General features: G+C 37.7%; 1 protein-coding gene across 1 annotated transcript in view; it reads right to left on the minus strand.

Annotated features, from left to right (window-relative positions):
* CD96 (CD96 molecule) overlaps positions 1-21,487 on the minus strand; it is a 60,640-nt gene that overhangs the window by 2,962 nt on the left and 36,191 nt on the right. Inside the window, exons 9-12 of the mRNA XM_012730539.1 lie at positions 8,400-8,468; positions 7,826-7,897; positions 2,154-2,216; positions 1,311-1,412 (exon numbers count right to left, since the gene is read on the minus strand). Coding sequence (XP_012585993.1) covers positions 1,311-1,412; positions 2,154-2,216; positions 7,826-7,897; positions 8,400-8,468 — 306 coding nt within the window. The remainder of the gene's footprint in view (positions 1-1,310; positions 1,413-2,153; positions 2,217-7,825; positions 7,898-8,399; positions 8,469-21,487) is intronic.

Genomic DNA, 21,487 nt, shown 5'->3' on the forward strand with positions numbered 1-21,487 from the left:
GTGTATTCCAAATTGACTCCAGTAAAGAAAACTTTAAATGTGAAATAAAGGTCTGACTTTGGATTTTCTTATTTGTTTTTTTCTCCTTTTCTTTTCCTTCTTTGATTAAGGTAACATTACTTTACAACACCGTCTAGGTACATTTTTCTCACCACACCATCTACACCAAATGTATAGTCACCGCCTACCACTAAGATTCTATACTGGTAAAAAGGTCGAAAATGACATTTTAATTCCAAAATTTTAAAGAAAAAAAAAAACAGGGGTTTTTCAATAGGTCTTAGATCAATGTTAATACTTTATATCCCGCTAAGATATAGAAAATGTGACCACTGACTTCAGGAACGATTTAATAAAGCAAAAGTGTCCCAGTCTTCCCAGCCACTGAATTCTGCAGTTCTTTAAGGTACCAGGGTCTTAAAAATAATGATAGGGCCAGACCTTGTCTGTGGTGCAGCGAGTTAAAGCACAACACTAAGAAGCTAAAGCCACTTCAGCATGAGTTCGATCCCCAAACTGGAGGAGATCAACATGGTGTGGCGGACCTCTCCTGACCCGCCCCCTGCTCCCCTCAGTATCAGACAGTACTTTGTCGATCTGCTTGTTCTGCTTCCCACTCTGTCTCTGGTGAATCCTCTCACCACCCCTGCACCTCCGGACATTACCCCAGTTCTGTATGCATAAGTAAATAAATCTTTAAAAAAAGGTTGGTAGGGCCCCAGTTTTCAGTTCTATGCTCAATTGTATGCAGGGTGACCCTCCAATGATCTGAAAACGGTGTGACCTTTAAGATAAAATCTGTTGAGAGTTCACCAGTCAAAGGAGTATATCACTGAAGTGAGAGGTGAGTATACTTCTGAATTTATAATCATTATTTGTATTAGGACATCCTAATGATATCAAATCCTTTGCCTTACAGATTGAAAAAAAAAAAGATTATGCTTTGTATTAACAACATTTTATCAGTTAAATTATGTTCCAACATTTTGGTTCCTCAGACTGTATTTTCACAATTTTGAAAAGTTTCTCATTGCTTTCACCTGGTAATTCTTCATATTTTAAATTTTAATTTAAATTTATCCCCAGAGAGGGTTTTTCCTGTCCTCAACTATAATAAAGTCTTTCTGTTAGATTCTGCTAATACCATGTGTTGTAGCCTAGCATTTGCCACAACTAAATTTAATTTTATGATTATTAACTTACTATTATAATCTTAGGAGACCAGTGTTTATATTGTAGATCCAAAACTGCCATTGTGTTTGTCAATAGTAGGCACTCAATAATACCCCCAAATATGGTAAATGACTCACCAGAGGTATAGTTCTTGTTTTCAGTAGATACATTGGCAATGGTGGGAACTTCTGAAAATTCTCTAGTTGTGCTAGAGAATTCTCTAGTTGTGAGGACATCATCTAGGGACATAAAGGAGATATCTGAACTGATCCATAGCTAACTAGACTATAGCATGGTATAAAATCATGATTGAATTTCATTTGTTACTGGGGAGGTTCAGTTTGAATAGCCTAAAAGTTCCTAAAACACTATAAACTAAGTTTACAAAGGACAATTTAGGGTTCTGGTATCTAACAGTTACTAGAAGAATGAAATTTACTATTGATTTGAGGAATCAGAGAGAAACCATATAGCATAGAACAACTAAATAATATCTCCATGAGATATTTAAATGGCTATGGGAGAATATCTTAAATTGGGGTAATGGAAAGATGAGGCCTTATTCCTATTTTTCCAGACTACCAAAGGTCCAGCCATTCAACATACTTATTTTTTACACCCTAATGTATTTGATAAGGCCAAGAGAAATTCTTTGGCTATGCTTGAGTAGATAAAACCTACTGACTAGTCATTTCATTTTCAGATGGAAAATTAAAAATTGAAATGTAGTTTTAGAGATTTAATTGGCAAAATGTTATGATATAAATTTTTATTTTGAAATAAAACAGAAAAATGCATGAGTTAGTCCCTGGCTATCTTTTTTGAGTGACCAGGAAGATTTTTATTTTATTCATTGTCATTTTCATCATTCTTAAATTCCTGTCTGAGACTGGCTTCCTCCTAGTTCTTGCTTTACTAGTTCTGTCCAGATAAAGCAAACCACTACCTTCCCTCACCCTATGTCTTATCCAATTACTCACCATGAAGTGTCAAGGCTGCACTTGAGGGAGGTGAACTGTATGTTTCACTGGGCATCCATGAAACTGCATAAAGAAGAAAATATTTTTAAGAGATTCATTGTCTGTTCTTGACCTTTAATTGAAACTAATAATTTTGGGGAAAGGATACTAAGGAATTCTTAAAGTAAGATCATTGAAATACTCTGTATACACATTAGAATATCCCCCAGTAGAATTGGAGCTGAGAGAAGGCTGTGATCCAATGTCTCTAATAGGGGAGATTTTAATCTTTGTCGCTTAGAAGCGGGATGAAGAAATAGAAGAAAAACTTTAGAAGAGTTTCTTCCAGGCCAGAGTGTGTTCTGATTGCTCTCATGTCCATTCTACCATCTAAAAATAAAAGAAAATGAAACCCAGATGTGTTATAGAGTACTTTAGTTAAGAAAAGGCTCCAATAGAACTTTGAAATCTTGGTAGAACATTCACCAGGGAACAAAATAATTTGTAGTGCAGGTGACATTTGTTGTTTTACTGTGAAAACTTAACTGTGCTAACAATAAATTATCAGGACGCTTTGGCCAAAGGCCTGAAGAGCATCTGGGTGAGCCCCTTTTAAGCATTTCAAGGCAGACCTTACCCTTGAGTGGATGGCAGTGAACTCAGATAGCACATATGGCTTTTGAAATAGCTCTATTGACTCATTTTGTTGAATGCCCCATCCCTGGCAAGAAAGACCTACTTCTTGGCAGGCTCCACATATCCCTATTTGATAACAGGTCTATAATGTAATGTAAAGTGAAATAGCTACAGCAGTACATGGTTGCAATCACTAGACAGACATTATGCTCATTTATTTAAAACATTAGCATATGTGATTTTCCCTCCATTTTGCTGTGTTCTTGCATGTTAAGGCCAAAATAAACCAAAACCAATAAAAGCAAACCCAAAGTAAGCCAAAACAAATATTAAAATTCCACTAAGCCCTCCCTTTTCTTAATTTCTCCTGAGATGTCAATGATAATTGCAGCTGCAGAAAAGGCAGGTTATCAGGCCCTTCAGAAAAGGTGTTAACTCAACGCTTTCTATAGATTGTTAACAGGACAGCCCATTATAGCTATTTCCACTTGGGGTCATATAAGAGTAAGGGTTGCTTATTATCAGCAAGTCAATATGAAACATTTTATAATGGTCATTTACACATGGATAACAATAGTTTTTTCGCCAAATACCATGCCAATCTTTTCTGATTAGTACTCATTTTCCTAAAAGAGAATAACTAAGCATAACACAATTATAGGAGAAGGTAATATAATCAACATGATCCATTAAAATTATAAAAATATCAATAGTTAAAGTTATGCAAACTGTTCACCAACTTCATAAAACTTGTTTTGTACTTCTAGGAATTTTTAGTATAAGGAGACTCCTAAAAGTGTGTGATAAAATTAAATGACAAAGCCTATTTTAGAAAATTTAGAATTAAGAATTATTCAGAATTAATTGAACAACGTAAAGGAAAAACTTCAAGCCCAGTAATATTTTAAGTAAAAGCTGAAAATATAAGCATAGGTATCAATTGTTCTCACAGAAGAACATTCTTCTGAAAGTGTGTTTGTTTATATAGTCCCTTCAGTAAGATATAGTTGACTACTTCCAATGATTTATCTTTCACTAAAACAAAACTATCTATAATTTAGAAACCAAATTTTCAGCATGAATTCCATGTTGGCTAATCCATCTGCCACTTTTCAGTCTCTGAGATTCTCACAGTAGAATTATGTTGTTATTGTCTTTTTAATTAATTATAATAGTCTGTTTTTCAAAGCATCATCATGTTTAAATACTTAATTCTTCTTTAAATTCTTTGAGAAACCATTTTCATCAATATTCATAAATGAAAATACTTTGTTATGTGGATGATAAACACCAGCTTGAAGGATAAACTCTTCTAGTAAGTTACCATTGTGAAAATGTGAACTCAGGGCATCGTGCTATAGGAGTTTCTCAAATTAAACTGTTAAAGCCTTTCTTGAGCATAACACTGGATTATTCTCCAATTTCTTTAAGTTTATCTTTTAGTAAAGTTTTTCAGCAAGAAAGCTATGTGACTTAACATACCTTTCTATGAAAAAGTTACTTCTCTTTTATGGTAAAAACAGGAATAGCTCAAAAGAATAGTGTTTTTTGCCTTTTGTTCCAATGACATTTTTTACATTCATATGTAGTCATTTTACAGGTATTGATAATATTGTCACATATTAGGCATCGTGTCCTTTTGTAGATAAATATATTGAGTGTTATATGAAGTGTGAATATCTGAAGGGGTTTTTTTGGATAAAAGCACAGACAAATTTCATTATCCTTTTGATAAAAGCACAGATAAACTTCATTATTCTTGTAGGTAGGAGTTAGTGAGCCGAACTTCTCTGGAATCTGTCATAATTTTGTATTACAACATTTTCCTGGTTGTCCAGTCTTCATTAAGGCACATTGAACCCCAGAACAACAGCATAGGTGGAAGAGTTTGGATAAAGGGGTCTCAACAGTCCAGTCTTCTAGACCCATCTTTCTCTCCATGAGCATGAAGTGGGCCAGCACCACCATGTCCACTCTTGCCACAACCACCTAGTCCACATATGAGCCTCTCATACTTCTGTGACCTTGAGAAGAAGGCAGCACTAATGAGCATTGGAAGTGTAGAGCTTGTGTACTTGCTAGGGAGGAACTCACTGGCCCCTAGAAATTGATATTTTTTCAAACAGGATAGAATTTTAAACCACAGGAATTTTAAATGCTTAATTTGAAACTAACTTAATCAGGAGAATGGGTGGACAGTGCTTCAGACCACTGTTCATGAAAATGGAATGAAATGTGATACAGGACATGTGAGATTTTTAGAAACTGAGGTCAAGAGAGGTGATTTTAGAGAATCATCTGGCAGGGAACAGAGAAACTTCCGGGGTTATCATGTAACCTGACATGGAAGCAGGGTCCACCATTGCTGTGGGTCTTGCCTCTGCTATGCCCTCTACTCCTCAACTAACTTTTCCATCACACTCTGCCTATGGAAAGCAGTATGTTATGAAATTATTAGGCCCAGCTTCCTAGAACCTTAGAGGAATCATTCAGGATCTATAACAGGATTTAAGTAGAACACGTAAATTTTAAGGAAGAAGGAAGGCATTGACAAAGAACAGAATAAAGACTCCACTGTAAGTCAGTAAGGGGTACACAGAAACCCAGATATGTGTGCATGTGGGTGTGGTGACAGTGTGCTCGTTGACTTTGGTAAGTGGGCCAATTGGAGTCCTGGGTTTCCATGGAGATTCATCCATTTTTCTGCCAGTCTAAGTTAAACAGATTGATTTCATTGTGGCTTTAGGCCCTCTGAAGCAGATGGATGGCAGGGCAAACCAGGAAGACAAAAATAATTAAGTTTCAATTTTCTGCCTCATGGCCTGATCACCAGTGTCAGGATGAAAATATGCCCCAATATGTTATTAACCTTTTTACATTTGGGATTTTGGGTGGTCATATTTGGTATTCCCATTTCATTAATGGTTAAAGTAAAACATGCCTTTTTAGTCTAAATTATAGGATAATTAGAAGCTAAAAAGCAATTAGAATCCTATAATCTAAAACCCATGCAACTCTTCTTGTTAAAAACCATTAACAAAAAGAATGTATTAAAACACATATTTATAAATTTAGTATATATGCAATGTACTCAGAATCTTCTAGTGACATCAAGTATTAATGAGCTAGACAAAATACAGGGGGAGGCAAATATTACATAGAACATGTTTATAAATAGCAAGGTCACTAAAAATAATTTTCAGTGGGTTTATTTCATCAGAAATCCATCCATATCATTCTTTTTTTCTGACTCTGAACATTACATAAATATCCTCTGAAATAAATATACTGGAAGAAAAAGAAATCCCATTACCAATGCCTGTCATGTATCTTGCCAAATGAATCTAATACTGGATGTCACATTTTAGTCCAATCCAGCAAGTAAAAACATGTTTCAAAAACAGTTTTTGGAGTGAGCAATCAATATTGACTGTTGGATCCTATGTGTTTTTGTAAATGACTATAAATATAGTAACTCACTGCAGAGAAATATGGATGAGAAATGACAAGCAGTTGACAAGAACTTATCCTTATATGAGTAAAAGGTGGGCTTTTACTGCCAGGGAAAATTTGTTGGCTTTTAGACTTCTTCCTAGATTTACAATTCATTAGGCTATTTGTATGGTAATATGATAATGGGGGATCTAAGGATAAAGCTATCTGAAGATTTCAAGTGGAGAAGGACAGAAATGTGAAGGATTACAATGAAACCCATTAAAAAGACCAAATATACACTTGCATAAGAGGCACTTCATAAAAGTTAAATTTTACTGAGGTAACACTGGTTTATCATATTCTAGGCTTCAGTTTACAGCATTTTAATTCAAGCTCTATATAGAATGATCACCAATAACAAACTAATGTCATTTTGCACTGATATTTTTGCTTTTGACATAAATATCTAAATAGTGAGGCCATTTTTATGCAATATACATGGTACTGATGTTTTAATGCTCTTTTCTTATAGATAATAGAAGTTGCTGAATGCATTTGCTAACCATTCTCTTCTTTTCACTGCCATCTGCCATGTTGACTTCAACATATCTCAAAGTTCTACTTATCTGTGGGCCTCTGTGTGCCCTCACTTCTGTTACTGCCTCTTCTGTCTTATACTTGGGCATTGAGCTCACAAGCTTCTACTCTGTTACTGATATATTTGTTAAAAGAACTATTTTACATTACATTATAGAAGATCAGGCACAAATTAATAATGAAAATGTGTCATGAATTAAAGATTAGGAATAATACAAGTATGTGAACCTGAGATCCATAAAAAAAGACTACATAAATATTGCTACAAAAAGCAGTATTATATTATATATGCTCCTTTCAGCTCCATGATTTGTTTCCAAGAAGTTTCCAACAGAAATGACTGAACCTGTGGCTATTGAAGGCTTTGAAAGGTTTTAAGTAATTAACTTAAAAGAGTTTTAATAGCTGTGGCTTCCAAGTTCTTCTCTTATTGCTCCAACCACTTCCCTACCATATTTTCTTTACCTAACATCACTCAAGCCAGTATATTTCTGGTTCAGACCCTGTTCATACTTGCCAAAGCTACATCAGCAGATGCTGCTGCTACTAGCCAGATGAAAAGTAACAGACCATTTCTGGACCGCACATGGGCTCTTTCTCTCCATTTTCTCCATGGCATGCATATTGTGGCTGGCATGCTTCTTCATTTTCTGCTCACTGTTCATCCTTTTATCGCCACAAATTTTATCTATACTCAGACATCACTTTCTTCATTAAGGCTTTTCAAGACCACCTCATTTAGCATTGTAATCCACCCTCACTCTTGATTCTCATTGTCTCTCTTTATTGCTTTGTTTTTTTCCATACCACCTATCACTATTAATCTGTTTCTCTTCCACCGGAACTTAGATCTATTTATATATAGATAGAATTCCAAGCCCTAAAACAATGCTTTAAGTAATTACAAACGTGCTTTGTAATTGTTTTTAATATGATTTATGAACAAAGCACATAGCAGTTGTTCAACAGATGTATTGGGTGAAAAAATGAGGCCTGCAGACACCAAGGGAGTCAATAATACTTACAGTTGCTGGCATCTGTCCCACTGGGGGTCCATGAGTAGTTGAAACCTTGGGTAGTCACACTGGAATTGCTGGCTGAAAGGCAAAATTTTTCAGAGTCAGTCTTTTAATAAAGCTGTAATTTAGCTTTACTTTGATGTGCTAAACTTTTTAATCTATGTGACCCTGGGGAAATCTGAAGTTGAAAACAGGTTTCTCTTCAAAACCCTAGTTGGGATACTAAACAAAAGTTTGCTAGTTATTTTATGACAACTTGTCACTACTTCACTTTCTTTTTCTGTTTTGTCACCAATTCAGATCACTGGGAGTAATGTCAAGATTACTTTAATATTTCCTTAATATTCCATGACAAATGAAAGGTAAAATATAATAACAAATCAACAGCTCTTGTTTTTAAGAATGTGGTGATTGTCATAGCAATATATAGTTATCAGATTACAGTTGCTATAGAGAAACTCAAAACTAAGTTATCAACATTAAATGAAAAAAAAATCCCATGATTCTCATGATTATGTAGTAGAAACCTATGAAAGTGCCATCCCTTTTGAGTTTTAAGAAGAAAATCTCCCATACTCACTTTGAGGAGTAGTTTCTGGAGTTGATGAACTCATGTCTGCAAAGCTTATTGAAGGTGTGCCTGGATATCCTATTTTGGAAACAAAATTCCCAGTTGTTATAGGTGTTTACATCCATATATCTAACCAGAGCATAGAATACTAGTGTTGGAAAGAAAAAATAATCTAATGGTTTCATAATGGTTTCATTTTATAAAAGATGGAGCTGAGTCAAAAGAGTTATATACTAAAAAAAAAAAAAAAAAGGTATATACTTGGGGTTACATATTCAATATTCAACATTATTCATTTTAGAGTAACTGAGTTCTCCTAACTCCAAGTGTGTTTCACTCACACTTCTAAAATACATTTTTTCAGTGTTTATTGTTGCCATACCCTATTCTATATATAATGACCATTGAAAATAAGATTCCTGCCTTCATGGAACTTAGCTTGCATTGAATATTCAGATTTTATACAATCTCTTCATACTGAATATGGTTTCATATTTATTTCAATCCTAAATTTTAGAGTCATCTCCATCTTTATAATCCATCATTTCCCATCCTTCTCTATTTTTCCCCCATTCAAATAAAAGACTAATTTATATTTTCTTGAAAATATTTTTGGGAATGAAACAAGTAGATGGAAATGGGAAAAGTATGTAATCATACTCCACTGAAAATGTGTTTATATCTCTTGGGAATACAAATTCTTGACATATTTTATGTATGTACATTTCTCCTTTTTTCTAAATTATTTTTTTTAAAGATTTATTTATTTGTGCATACAGAACTGGGGTACAGGCCAGAGGCTCAGGGGCGGTGAGAGGCTTCACCAGAGACAAAGCGGGGAACAGAACAGGCAGATGGACAAAGTACACTGCTGAGGGGAGCAGTGGACGGGTCAGGAGAGGTCTGCCGCACCATGTGGTCACCTCCAGGGCAGGCGGGAATCGAACTCATGCGGAAGAGGCCCTAGATTCTCAGTGCTGTGCTTTAACCCACTGCGCCACCAGGGAGGGCCATTTTCTAAATTATTTTTAAAGTGACTTACATAACTATGCAATACAAGAAGAGAAAAATAGAAAAAATAAAGGTAAGGAAAAAAGTTAGAAGCATGTTAAGTTCCACTGTAACCTGAGGGGGGCTAGTACATAAAATCCACTTAATGTTGTGTACTCTTGATAAATACGATAGCATATTTGGACAGAACTTTCTAGTAACGATGTTAAGAAATAAAGTGTATATCTTATCTAATACTATTGATGGATAACAAAACAGCAGAGTCAAATTTCAAGAGAGATTTCTCTTATTCCTTATAAAGAGAACACTGTATTATGTATACCAGATCTCCAACAATATTCATATACTGTGACAGCCAATATGCTCATTCACCTTTATGCTTTAGCCATCACTGAATGACACCCCAGCTACCCAGGTACCTCAAGTCTGGAGAAAGACATGCCTTAAATAGAAAACATGGTAATTAAATCTCTTAAAAATGTATATGGAGACTAAACTAGCTTTGCAGTTTATGCATATAGAAATAGCTCATAAGCAGAGGGGATCAACAACTAATTTTCAATATAACCTGCCATTGAAATGAAGACTTGCTATTTCTCAACTCTGTGAATTTAGTCAGACATGGGCCCTGTGTTAGAGGCTGCCTCAGAGGCTGCTATGTGAGGAATGCCATGGGCAGCCAGCTTCAGGCCAGTGTTTACAGACACTATACGCTCAGCTTCACTTATGTGATAAATACCGAGTACTTTGTGCACACTAGAATTGGGGATGAAATTAAGAGAAAGAAATTAAGCCCTTGCCCTCATGAAATAAACGGTTTAATAAGAATAGAGGTCAATGTGACAGGTCACCAATCCATTCCTCTTATTTTTTTTTTCTGGCTCTATTTTATTATACTGTTTACTTTTGGCATTGGCATCCATTTTAAAAGTAAATTAACATTGCACTATAACAGTATATAAGTTTTAGCTGTACATCATTAAAAATCACCAGTGTGTATCCAGTTCTCTCTTTTTTTTAAAGATTTATTTGTTTATATATACCAGAGCTGGGGTGTAGGCCACAGGTTCCAGGGGTGAGAGGATTCACCAGAGACAAAGTGGGGAGTAGAACAGGCAGATGGACTGAAACACACTGCTGAGGGGAGCAGGGGGAGACAGTAGAGGCCTGCTGTGCCAGGTGGGTCAGCTCCCTCCCTGGGGATTAAAAGTATGCTGCATTGGCTGCCAATAGCTTTGTAGTGCTGAGACTTAACCCCTTGCTGCCACCAAGGAGGCCCCTGAGTCCTCTTTGTCTGGTTCAGAAAAGCTGTATTTCCTAGCCACCCCTGCAGGTAGGTGTGGCCATTTACTGAGTCCTGGCTGATGGAAAGAGAGTGGAGGTGAACATTGTTGTTTCAAAGCCTGGCCTAAAAATCCTCCCACAAAAGATCTTTTATGATTTTTGCCTCACATGCCATCCAGATATAATGTCACAGCTTAAAGGTGACAGGGCTCATGCAGCCTGGGTTCTTTCATGGTGGTGGAACACAATGCCCAGCCACTGGCTTGGCCCTTGTGGGCCCATTCCAAAAGGATAAATGAGCTTTTATATCAAGTATAAATGCACACAATACAATTCTAGAGTTTGTTGTTATAAAATTTTGCTTTTTTTCCCTTGCAGACAGTGAAAGCATAATCACACTACAAGTTGATAAGCACGGAGGTGGGAATGCAGATTCCAGAGGAAGAAAGATTAACCAAGGTATGGGGAGGTCAGGGAAGGCTTTCCAGAGGAAGTGACCTATTAACTAAGCCTGAGGGATGGTAGACATTAGTGAGACGAGTTAGGATGGGGAAAAAGAAGAAAGGGAGAATCAAGAAGTGCTGTTCCAGCACTGTGAACAGAAAAGGGGGGCTGAACAGAATCAGTTCAAAATGTTGGTGGCTTTCTGTGCAAAGGGATGAGGATAGAAAGGATATATATATATATATATATATACACACACACACATATATATATATGTATATATATATATATATGGATATGGATATATAGGGATCCCTATATACATACATACATACATACATACATACATACATACATACATATATATATATATATATATATATATATCCCTAAGACTTCATGGAAGACATTCAGCTGACCCTTATAAGATTCTTTAACCCAGTGACAACTCATTTGTGGCCTAGACAGTGAAGGCTATACTGAAGAAAAGACGATAAGCTTACCACATGGACTTGACTGGAGTTGGTGATAATTGAATGCAAGAAATAAAGAAATAGACAAAAATAATCTCCATTTTTTCTGACTTGAGCAGATTTTTGAATTATGCATCATTAAGAAAATAAACAAAGAAGTTTTGGAGGTGGCTAGAGGCATGAAGATGACTTCAATTTTGAGCAGATTGATTTTCAGTGCATATGAGACATTCATTTCCAGCAGCAGGTTAACCACAAGTTTCAATTTTAGGAGTGAAACTGGCTACCAGTATGTATCTGTGAGCCCCTAGTATGTCGACAAAATTGGAACAGCAAGGAGGGTAGGTACAGGAGGAAGAGAAGTGGGCCTGGGGTGTAACACTGAGAACTGCTTTGCCTGATAGAGGAAGAGGGAATCAAAAAGGAGTCACAGAGGCCAGGAGAAACTGAGGGGCATGTGATGTTAGAGAAGCCACGATGACAACAGGTTACCAGAAGCAGGGTAAGACAGTCCAAATCAGCAAATATTTGCTGGTGAACACTTTGTCCAGATGCCGGCTCAGAGGTGTCACGTCCTGTCAAGAGGAGAGGTTTCCACAGAGCTCTTAACTGCCAGGAAGTCTGCACTGCACCCAATGACCTGCACAGGGAGTCTAGTAGACAGATTTGCAAACCACAGATTTCCGAAGGTAGTGTAGCTTAGTTATTAAAAGCATGAATTCCAGAGCCAGATTCCCTGATGAACCCTGGCTTGGTTCTAAGTTAGAAGCATGATCTTGGGAAAATCTATTGATTTTTTTTTCTTCTTCAAATCCCTCACTTGGAAAGTAACAGTATATTTCTAGTAGGGTAATTGCAAAGATTGAGAGTCACACATCAAGTACTTAGAAGGGTGCCTGGCATGAGGTAAGTGCTAAAAAGTAATCTTAGAAGCCATAAAATGGGTCATCTGCAGTTTAGCTTAGGTGTCAAAAATATAAGTGCATCCTAGAGCCAGGAGACTTGAATCTTCTGATGAGTTCTACAATTACCCCATTTCCCTTGATTTTTCTAGGAGATTAATTCAAGATAACTAATCCTCCACCCCCAGGCTGCCTCAAATTAAGAATATTCCAAAATGTTGCACCATGAAAGAGCTAATTGTCAAAGGTGAAGAGACTCGTGGTTTGCTGGGGCATTGGCTTTATGATGGGATAGTAATTTCTACTGATGCTATCACCTGTAATTCTCCCTCTCTTTAACCTCACTGAGCTCCAGTAAGTAATTAAGATTTTTGAGCAGGAAGTTCTGGCTCCAGCCACCCTCCATTTATTAACATTATAGGCTTGGGGGGGGGGGGTTTAACCACAAGATTTTATAACATGAAACATTTTTAGATTAAGAGCTGAGTTTTGTATCACGTTTCAGTCACTGCAAAATTGGTATTACAGCACTGAGCACTGGCATTTTCCCACTGGCACACATTGGCCTGAAGACTAATTGCAGGGTTGTTGGAAGAGGTCAAGGCTCACTTAAGGCTATTAAGGGTGTTGCTGGGGCTCTGCTCCACTGCGCCCTCTAGAGGAGAGCCTAGCAGTCATCGTCTCCACATCAAGAGCAGCTGTGCTTTCTCTTGGTCCACTGGGGGTTCATTGTGATTTCATGAACCTATGGAGCAGAGTGAATTTGAATTTTATTTCTCTCACTGGGATGGTTTTATTTTTGTTCCTCTCTACAACCATTTCTCCAGTTCCTTCTTTTTAAAATTTTGTATTGTATTATTACACCCATGAAGTTATATCCTAATTGGAGCAAGGCAAAGTAAAAAAAAAAAAATGTGCAGAAATGAACACTTTGGATAGTAAGAGATATGATATATTTCCCAATTAGAGAGAAGAAAATGAGAAAGGATGGGGGAGGGGAGAAGGGAAAAAGAAGAGAGAACATCCATTTTTAAATAATTCTCAGAAGAATGAAAAGAATGATCCATTTATTCTGGGAACCCGTTATTCATGTAGGAGAAAGTGAGGCTTTTATCATCCATCTGCAATATTTTCTCTTTCTTCTCACTGACCAGTGCTATTCATTCATCCATTTATTCAGTCACTCATTCTTCCCCATGCCCCCTGGCCTCTTACCCTGAGAACTGACCTCCACAGTATTTAGGAAGCCAGTTAGTAAGTGAAGCAAAAAGGAATAATTTTTAACAGGATGATATAATATCAACAGTGTTCATACTGATGAAGAAAAATAACTAGGAAGCAATCATCAGAGATCTTTGGACTTGTTTGAAAGTTATATTACCATTACTTAGCGATCTCAAGCTAATTAAAAACTGCCAGCCACCTTTTAAAATACTTCCTACTTACCATCAACAGACATTTTCCCTAGCCAATCTGATTGCCCACACCAGGTATTGGCACTGATTATTAGGTTCATGTAATTTAATTCTGGCAGGAATCATTAGAATCCTGACGAATTACGATAACTTGACTGGATAGCTCATTTATATTAAAATGACTGAATAAATGTTCTTTTCTAGAGGTCAGAAAATAACGTGACATAAATCCTTGCTTACTACAGGTTTATTGCAGGGGAAGGAGAATTGGCTCATTTGATTCCATGTAAAACACTGTTCAGGGAGTGTGTGGGAGGAGGAACAACACCCCAGGCGTGCTTGTTTCCTTGATCTTTGTGTTACGCTGCTGGTTCAGATATCAGTGCCACTCTATGCTTCTCACAGGCAGGTCTATGGAATTTGTTGAGCCCTGAATAAGTGCTAATAAGCATCTAGGAACAAAAGGATCAATGATGTCCTGTCACTGTGCTCAGGGAGCCCAAGTACAGTTCAGTGTGACTATCTCCAGCTGAATTCTGCTTATCTGGGTGGAGGGGTGGGGTGTTAGTCTTAGCTAGTGGAGATTGTTGAGAGAACTATCTCTTTTCTATGGACTTTGCTCATCATGCAGAAATCAGAGCTGAAGTCATTTAGAGAATCACCTGTAAGTCAGAACTAGCTTGTAGATAGAGCTATCTCCCCACCCTCTCCATCCCGCCATGCACATATCCTGGGACTTCATCTCATGGCTCAAGGTTTAAAGCTGAACTCTAGCAATCTTCTAGAATCACCTGTAAGTCAGAACTAGCTTGTAGATAGAGCTATCTCCCCACCCTCTCCATCCCGCCATGCACATATCCTGGGACTTCATCTCATGGCTCAAGGTTTAAAGCTGAACTCTAGCAATCTTCACACCGTCACCTTTCTACTCCTTGCTTACATGTTTCCATTTACTTACTCAACATTCAGGAGCCTCTGTCTTCCCAATTGTGCTTGGCCCGGGGGATGCAATGATCACCTCCCCTGGAGGATATGGACATTAGCACGAGAAGCACATAAACCAATCCAAATAGGGAAACCCATGAAAAAGGGACCAACTCAGACTCACAGAAAACTCCTCTGAAGAATGGAGCAGGAAAAGGAGGGAAGTAGAGAAGTGGGGGGGGGGGTTTAGGCAGAGGCCACAGCTGGTGCCAAATCCCTGCAGGTGGTAAGTGGTTGAGTGGCTTTGGTGACAGCAGCGTGTGCAGGACTGTGCATCTCGGGCTGGGCCTTCGAAGCCCTTGAGGAACAGTTGCCCGGCGTGTTGAACAGAGCTGGGTGTGAGGCTGCAGCGTGTCAGCTGTCACTGTGCCCTAGGTGCTGGTCTCAGCAGCAGCAGGGCAGCCATCACACTGTGGCAATGTCACTGTGGCAGTGTCTTGGAAAGCAATTCCTTTTTACCTTGAGGCCATCATGCTTAATGAAGTCAGAAAGAGAAAGATCAATGCTATATGATTTTACTATAGGCAGACTCTAAGGAAGCAAAACAAATGAAAAGAAACACAAAAACACACCTTAGAGCTCAGACAGCAGAATGGTGGTTACCAGAGGGGAAGAAGAGGGCGGGGCAGCTAGAAGCAGCTGTTGGATGGTTGGATGGTGGGGGGACATTTGGCAGCCTGTGTGCTGGAGTGTATATAGTTGTCAAAATGTGACGCTGCATACTTGAAACACAGTGTTGTAAACCAGTGTTACCACAATAAAAAAGAAAACAAGAAAGAAATGCCTTCCTAGAATCTGGCCTGAAGACTCTGGGAGACATGAGGAGGGTTAGGAAGGAACCAAGAGGGAAGGAAGCGCAATGGGTTATGGGATTGGACTATGGGTGAGTTGGTGGCGAGTGCCCTATGTGGGGTACCTGATCAAGAGGACCTTAATGCTATCACAATTTAAAAGATTAATTAATTAAAAATCAAATTCTGGGCCTGGTGGCACAGCGGGTTAAAGCACAGCACTAAGAAGCTAAAGCCACTTCCGCGTGAATTCGATCCCCAACCTGGAGATGATCCACATGGTGCGGCAGACCGCTCCTGACCTGTCCACTGCTCTCCTTAGCAGTGTACTTTGTCAACAGCCTATTCTGCTCCCCACACTGTCTCTGGTGAATCCTCTCACTGCCTCTGCACCTCTGGCCTGCACCCTAGTTCTTTGTGCATAAATAAATAAATCTTTAAAAAAAATCAGATTCTGTAACTCTAAGGGACATACCTGAATGTCTCTTAACATATTGAAGAGTTTTAAAAGGATTTTATTTGTATTCCTCTCAGCCATGTCTTTAAAGAATGTATGTCTCATATATTTCAGTATTTGAATTAGACAGCTTGCTTCTTGTATTTTCTGTTTCAAGGTTAAGTTTACAACACAGAGACACTTCTTCAACATTCAAATATTGGTCGTATATGATGACATACTATGTAGGCAGTAATATGCCAAACAGTGATGGAGAGTTGCTTGCTTTGTTGGCTGGTGGCTTATTCTTCAGTTTGAAAGTTTGTCATTAAATCATGTAGGTATGCAGATGCATCATAATGACTTGTTTTTAGGAAAGAAGAGGTTTAGAAGGCTTGTTTATATTAATTCATAAACTGCCATGAGGTTAGGTGGCAGTTTAGAAAGTTAGACACATTTTGAAAAAACTTCCTAGTGGAATTTTATTTCATTCTTTAAAACATTTTTCACTAAAATTAAAATTACCCTTTTTGTATTATCACCAGAAATTTGATTAAGTCAGAAGACAGCTCCCGTCAGTTCTGAATTCAATGGAGGAGACAGAAACATGTTCAGTCGGAGTTAACTCTGGTTGCCTGCTTATGACATTAAGAACCAGATCTCTTAGCTGGGACTCCTGCCTCTTCATCCAGAAAAAGGAAAAGATAAAATGTTAAGGGCCCCTTGGCCGGACAGTTTGGGGAAAATACCAAAATATTTTCCAAACAGTTAAAATTTTAAGAAAAATTTAATATAGAGTTATTTGTGCCAGATGGAAGAGACAGATGAATAGTTGTGATGTAAGGTAAGTAGAAGATAAAGAGCAAAATGGTAATAAAAAAGAAACAAGAGATGCTGACTTGGCATCCCTCCTTCAGGAATTAAAAAATACAAGTAAAGGTCAAAATTATTTTGAGATTAATTCTGTGGGCTGGATTTTGATTGTGGGATGCCTTTCCTGACTGGACGACCTGGGTCTTAGCTTTGTAGTCCATTATGCATATTTGTATTTGATGCTCAGAATAGATATATGAATGAGATCATATATTTTAAGTTTAGGAAACATTAAAGGGGTGAAAAGACTTGTCCTCGGTTTCAGAGCTCATAGGCAGTCAGAGACCAGCACTGACTCCAAGCCTGTCTGACAGCAAAGCCATTTACTCTGCTTGGTGGCCCTGTGAGGGCTGCCAGCCCTTCTGTAACATGTGAACTGATCGGACCAGGGCACCACCATGGAGGATGGAAGAAACCAAGCATGGACCACCTAGCACTTAACCATTTAGAATAGAAGGCTTTTTCGTTTTATTTATCTTTTGAGAGTTTATTTTTAAAATTTTATTTACTGAGGTGACATTGGTTTTCATCACCAACTGTGTTTCAGAGCTATAAAATTATACCATCAGATCCAAGTCCTCTGCCGTGGTCCATTACGCCCCTCCTCACTGTCCTTACCTTCTCCCTCTTTGAAGCCTGCATTCCACAGTCCATGTTCTTGGTTGTTATTGTTATTGATGACTGACCCTCTATTTTGTTTCTCTGTATTCCATATAAAAGTGAGACCACCTAGTATTTGTCTTTCTCTTTCTGACTTATTTCTTTCAATATAATCCCCTTCACTTTTACCCATGTTGAATCAAATAGTCACTTTTAGTAGTATAGTATTTTGCACATGCACCCTATTTTTTTGTTTAAAGATTTATTTATTTATGCACACAGAATTGGAGTACAGGCCAGAGGTGGCGAGAGGCTTCATCAGAAACAGAGTGGGGAGAAGAACAGGCCGCCTGACGAAGTACACTGCTGAGTGGGCAGGTCAGGAGAGGTCTGTTGCACCATGTGGATCACCTCCAGGTTAGGGTTCGAACTTAAGCGGAAGTAGCTTTAGCTTCTTAGTGATGTGCGTTAGCCCACTGCACCACCGGGGAGGGCCCACACCTATTTTTTTAACCCACTTCTCTGTCGTTGGACACTTAGGTGCACAGAACTTGGGCACATAAATCTGTACAAGGTTTTTTGTAGTCTATGCCTTTCTCCCATCATCACCACTCAGCTTCCTGCCACAAACCCTGATCATGTGTCTTTTTCTTTAGAGAGCCTTTCTTGGGAATCCCTGAAACTTTATTAATCTCTTCTTCCTTTGTTCTCCAACATAGTTTATTATGCTAAAGACTTGCTCATAACCAGGTGTTTGTTATTATAGTTGTAGATAATGGAGATATATCAGTAGACAATAAAAAAAAAAAAAAAAGCAGAAACCCTCCTCCCTTGGGCAGGGACAATCAAACAATTACACAGGATTTTAAACAATGTTATAGAGAAAAATAATCAGGAGAAGGGGACAGGAAGTGAGTCAGAGGGAAGCAGTAGTTTTAAATATGGTAGTCAAGGAAAGACACCTTTAAAAGCCAGTGATGTTTCCACAGAAATTAGAAGATGAGGGTGTGAGTCATGTGGATTTCTGGGGGGTAGAATCTTCTAGGCAGAAGGAACAGGTGAAAGGTGGAATCAACCCAGTATGATGGGGAAACAGCATGGCAGCCAACTTGGCTGAAACAAATTGAGTTGGGGGCGGGGACAGAGTAGTACTGGGAGTGTAATTAACTGGCTATAGCTTGGAGCAAAATTTGTCTGTATCTGCCCCTCACTGCTCATTTTCCTTCTCCACTCAGTATTCAGCTCAAGTAGAAATAGACATATTATTCTATGAGTAGATTGTTTCTATTAGCATATACACACGCATAATTTTGACAAAGATGGTCTAATTAATCAACTGCTCTATTTCCTAAGGTGAGTAACTTCTCTGTTCCATAAGGAATTTAAAGGGAATAGTCAAAAAAATGCAGCATTTTGACATTTACTAGGAATCAGCTATTGTATTAGGTATTTTGCACATCAAGTCTTTTCCATTTGGAGAAAGGCTTAAACATAACATCAATTCTCTTTCTTCTTTTGCCTTAATTTTCTCCAAGCATCCTTAGTTCTGTCTATCTTTCTATAACTCTGCTTTTTATTTGCCAAACCTAACACTGTTGCCAAGGATGGTCATTTTCTGATATTCTCAGCAGGGAAACCATTACCTCATCATATTTCCTTCCTTTTCACTCAATGATAAGTTTTTCTCTGAGTTACTAATTTTTATTTTATTTAAAACAAATTTTATGTATTTAAGGTGATCTTTCTATTTTTTTGTGTGATTTGATGGGTGGAATAATTGTGACAATCAAGACAACCAGCATATCATTATTCCTCAAATAGGTACTACTTATTTTTTTGTAGTGAGAACACCTAAAATCTACTATCTTAGCAAATTTCTAGTATTGATACAGTATTGCTAACTACTGTCATTTTGTACTTTATTTCTCACCCATATCACTACCACTGTATGTGCTCATTTTGCTACTGTTTCTTTGATGTAGTAAAATTGTTTATTTCCACTTTTATTGCTTGCACTTTTGGTATTGCATCTAAGGAATCATTGCAAAGTCAAAGTCAAGGAGCTGTCCCTTTTGTTTATGTAGGAGTTGTATAGGAGTTGTATAGTTTCAGGTCTTATGTTTAGGTCTTTATTTTGAGTTGATTTTTGTGTATGGTATATCAGGGCCCCATTTAATTTTTTTCCCAATATAATTTATTGAAAAGAATATCCTTATCCCATTGTGTATCTTTGTGGCCTTGTGGAAAATCAGCTGATTGGTTGCATATTTTCATGTTTAAAATAGAGTTTCTGCATTTTACCACTTTTAAGTAAAAATTGTTCAATAGGTAAAGTGGTATTGCCAGTGAGGAAAAACAGCTGCATTCATGTAGCTGCTTAAAATACATTTTTGCTATATGTTCATAAATTTTATGACACTGTGTATTTCTGTTTAAATATGTAATGTATGGGCTGTATTTCTGCTTAATATGGCTCTTCATCATCGATTAAATGAAGGGATGTAGTTTTTGGAAGAGATTTATATTCTGTAAATAAAAAATGGCTGTAACAAGGGGAAAAAAAAGAAAATTAGTTGCCTATACATGCTTGGTTTTGGTCTATGTGCCTTTTTTTTATGCCAGTACCATAGTGTTTGGAGTAGAGGGTAAAATTATGAAGTGTGATGCCGCTAACTCTGTTCTTTTGGAAGATTACTTTGGCTGTTCAATATTCTCAGTGGTTCCATATGAATTTTAGGATTGCTTGTTCTATTTCTGTAAAATAAGAAAGTGATTGAAATTTTAATAGGATCTGATGAGATCTGTAGATCTCTTTAGGTAGTATGAAAATTTTAGTAGTGTTAATTATTGTAATCTGTGATGACCAGATGTCTTTTCCTTTGTCCTTTTAATTTCTTTCATCAGCGTTTTATCAACTTGAGCATACAAGATGTTTTACCTCCTTGCTTAAATGTATTCCTAAATACTTATTCTTCTTGACACAGTTGTAAATGGGGTTGTTTTCTTGATTTCCTTTTTAGATAGATTGATGTTGGTGTTACTTTATTTCGTTAAAGAGCTACATTTTAATGGATAATACAGAACCGAATTTTCAGATTCTCTGCCCACTTTTTAATTGGATTGTTCATTTTTTTTAGTGTTGCGTTCAATACCTCCATTTCAGATGAGGTGCCAAATGTTAAAAAAATGCTACAGACGAGTCATCCTTACTTCCAAAGCAGAGTCGACATTACCTACTCTGGACATATGAAGACAGAGTGGAATAGGTCTCTCAGTTGTGGTCCATCCTCAACCTCAAGATCATGTGAGAGGGTAGAAGAAGACTGGGTAAAGTTTTCTTTGGAGAAAGTTATCAGGTTACTGAATGTCAGGCCCCTGTCATGGGGCTGGAGAGATAAATTTGCCCACTTACCTTAGCCCAAGTGAAGTGTAATTTCAAGAGAACCATTCAGAGCTCAAAGTCTGTGTGTCCTTGAGTATAGGACAGAGGGGCCAGTGCCTAACTCAGGCTAAAGAATCTACATTAGGATCTGTATTTGCTAGCAGTGCTGAACAGGGCGGAGAGAGATCTGAAAACACTGGGGAAAGAGGACACTTCCCTCACACACAATAGGAGAAATTTCATCCAGACAAAACAGGATTCCCTGAAAGGAAATCCAACTCAGAAAGAATAAAAAAGGAGGCCTCCAAGTGGGACAGAGCTCCAGAAACTCATGGACTCTACAGGGGACATAGGCAGAAGACGGGAAGGGAGGTGTGACTCACGCCAAAGGAAAAGCAGCTGCAGGCTGGTCTTGAATTTCTGAGAAATCTGCCAAAGTGCCCCATGAAGTCAATTTTTATTCTAGCTAGAGGATACAAGGTCACCCTACAAGGAAGCTGTT

Source organism: Condylura cristata, unplaced genomic scaffold (assembly GCF_000260355.1).
Source record: "Condylura cristata isolate star-nosed mole 26May11 unplaced genomic scaffold, ConCri1.0 scaffold00003, whole genome shotgun sequence".
Lineage (NCBI taxonomy): Eukaryota > Metazoa > Chordata > Mammalia > Eulipotyphla > Talpidae > Condylura > Condylura cristata.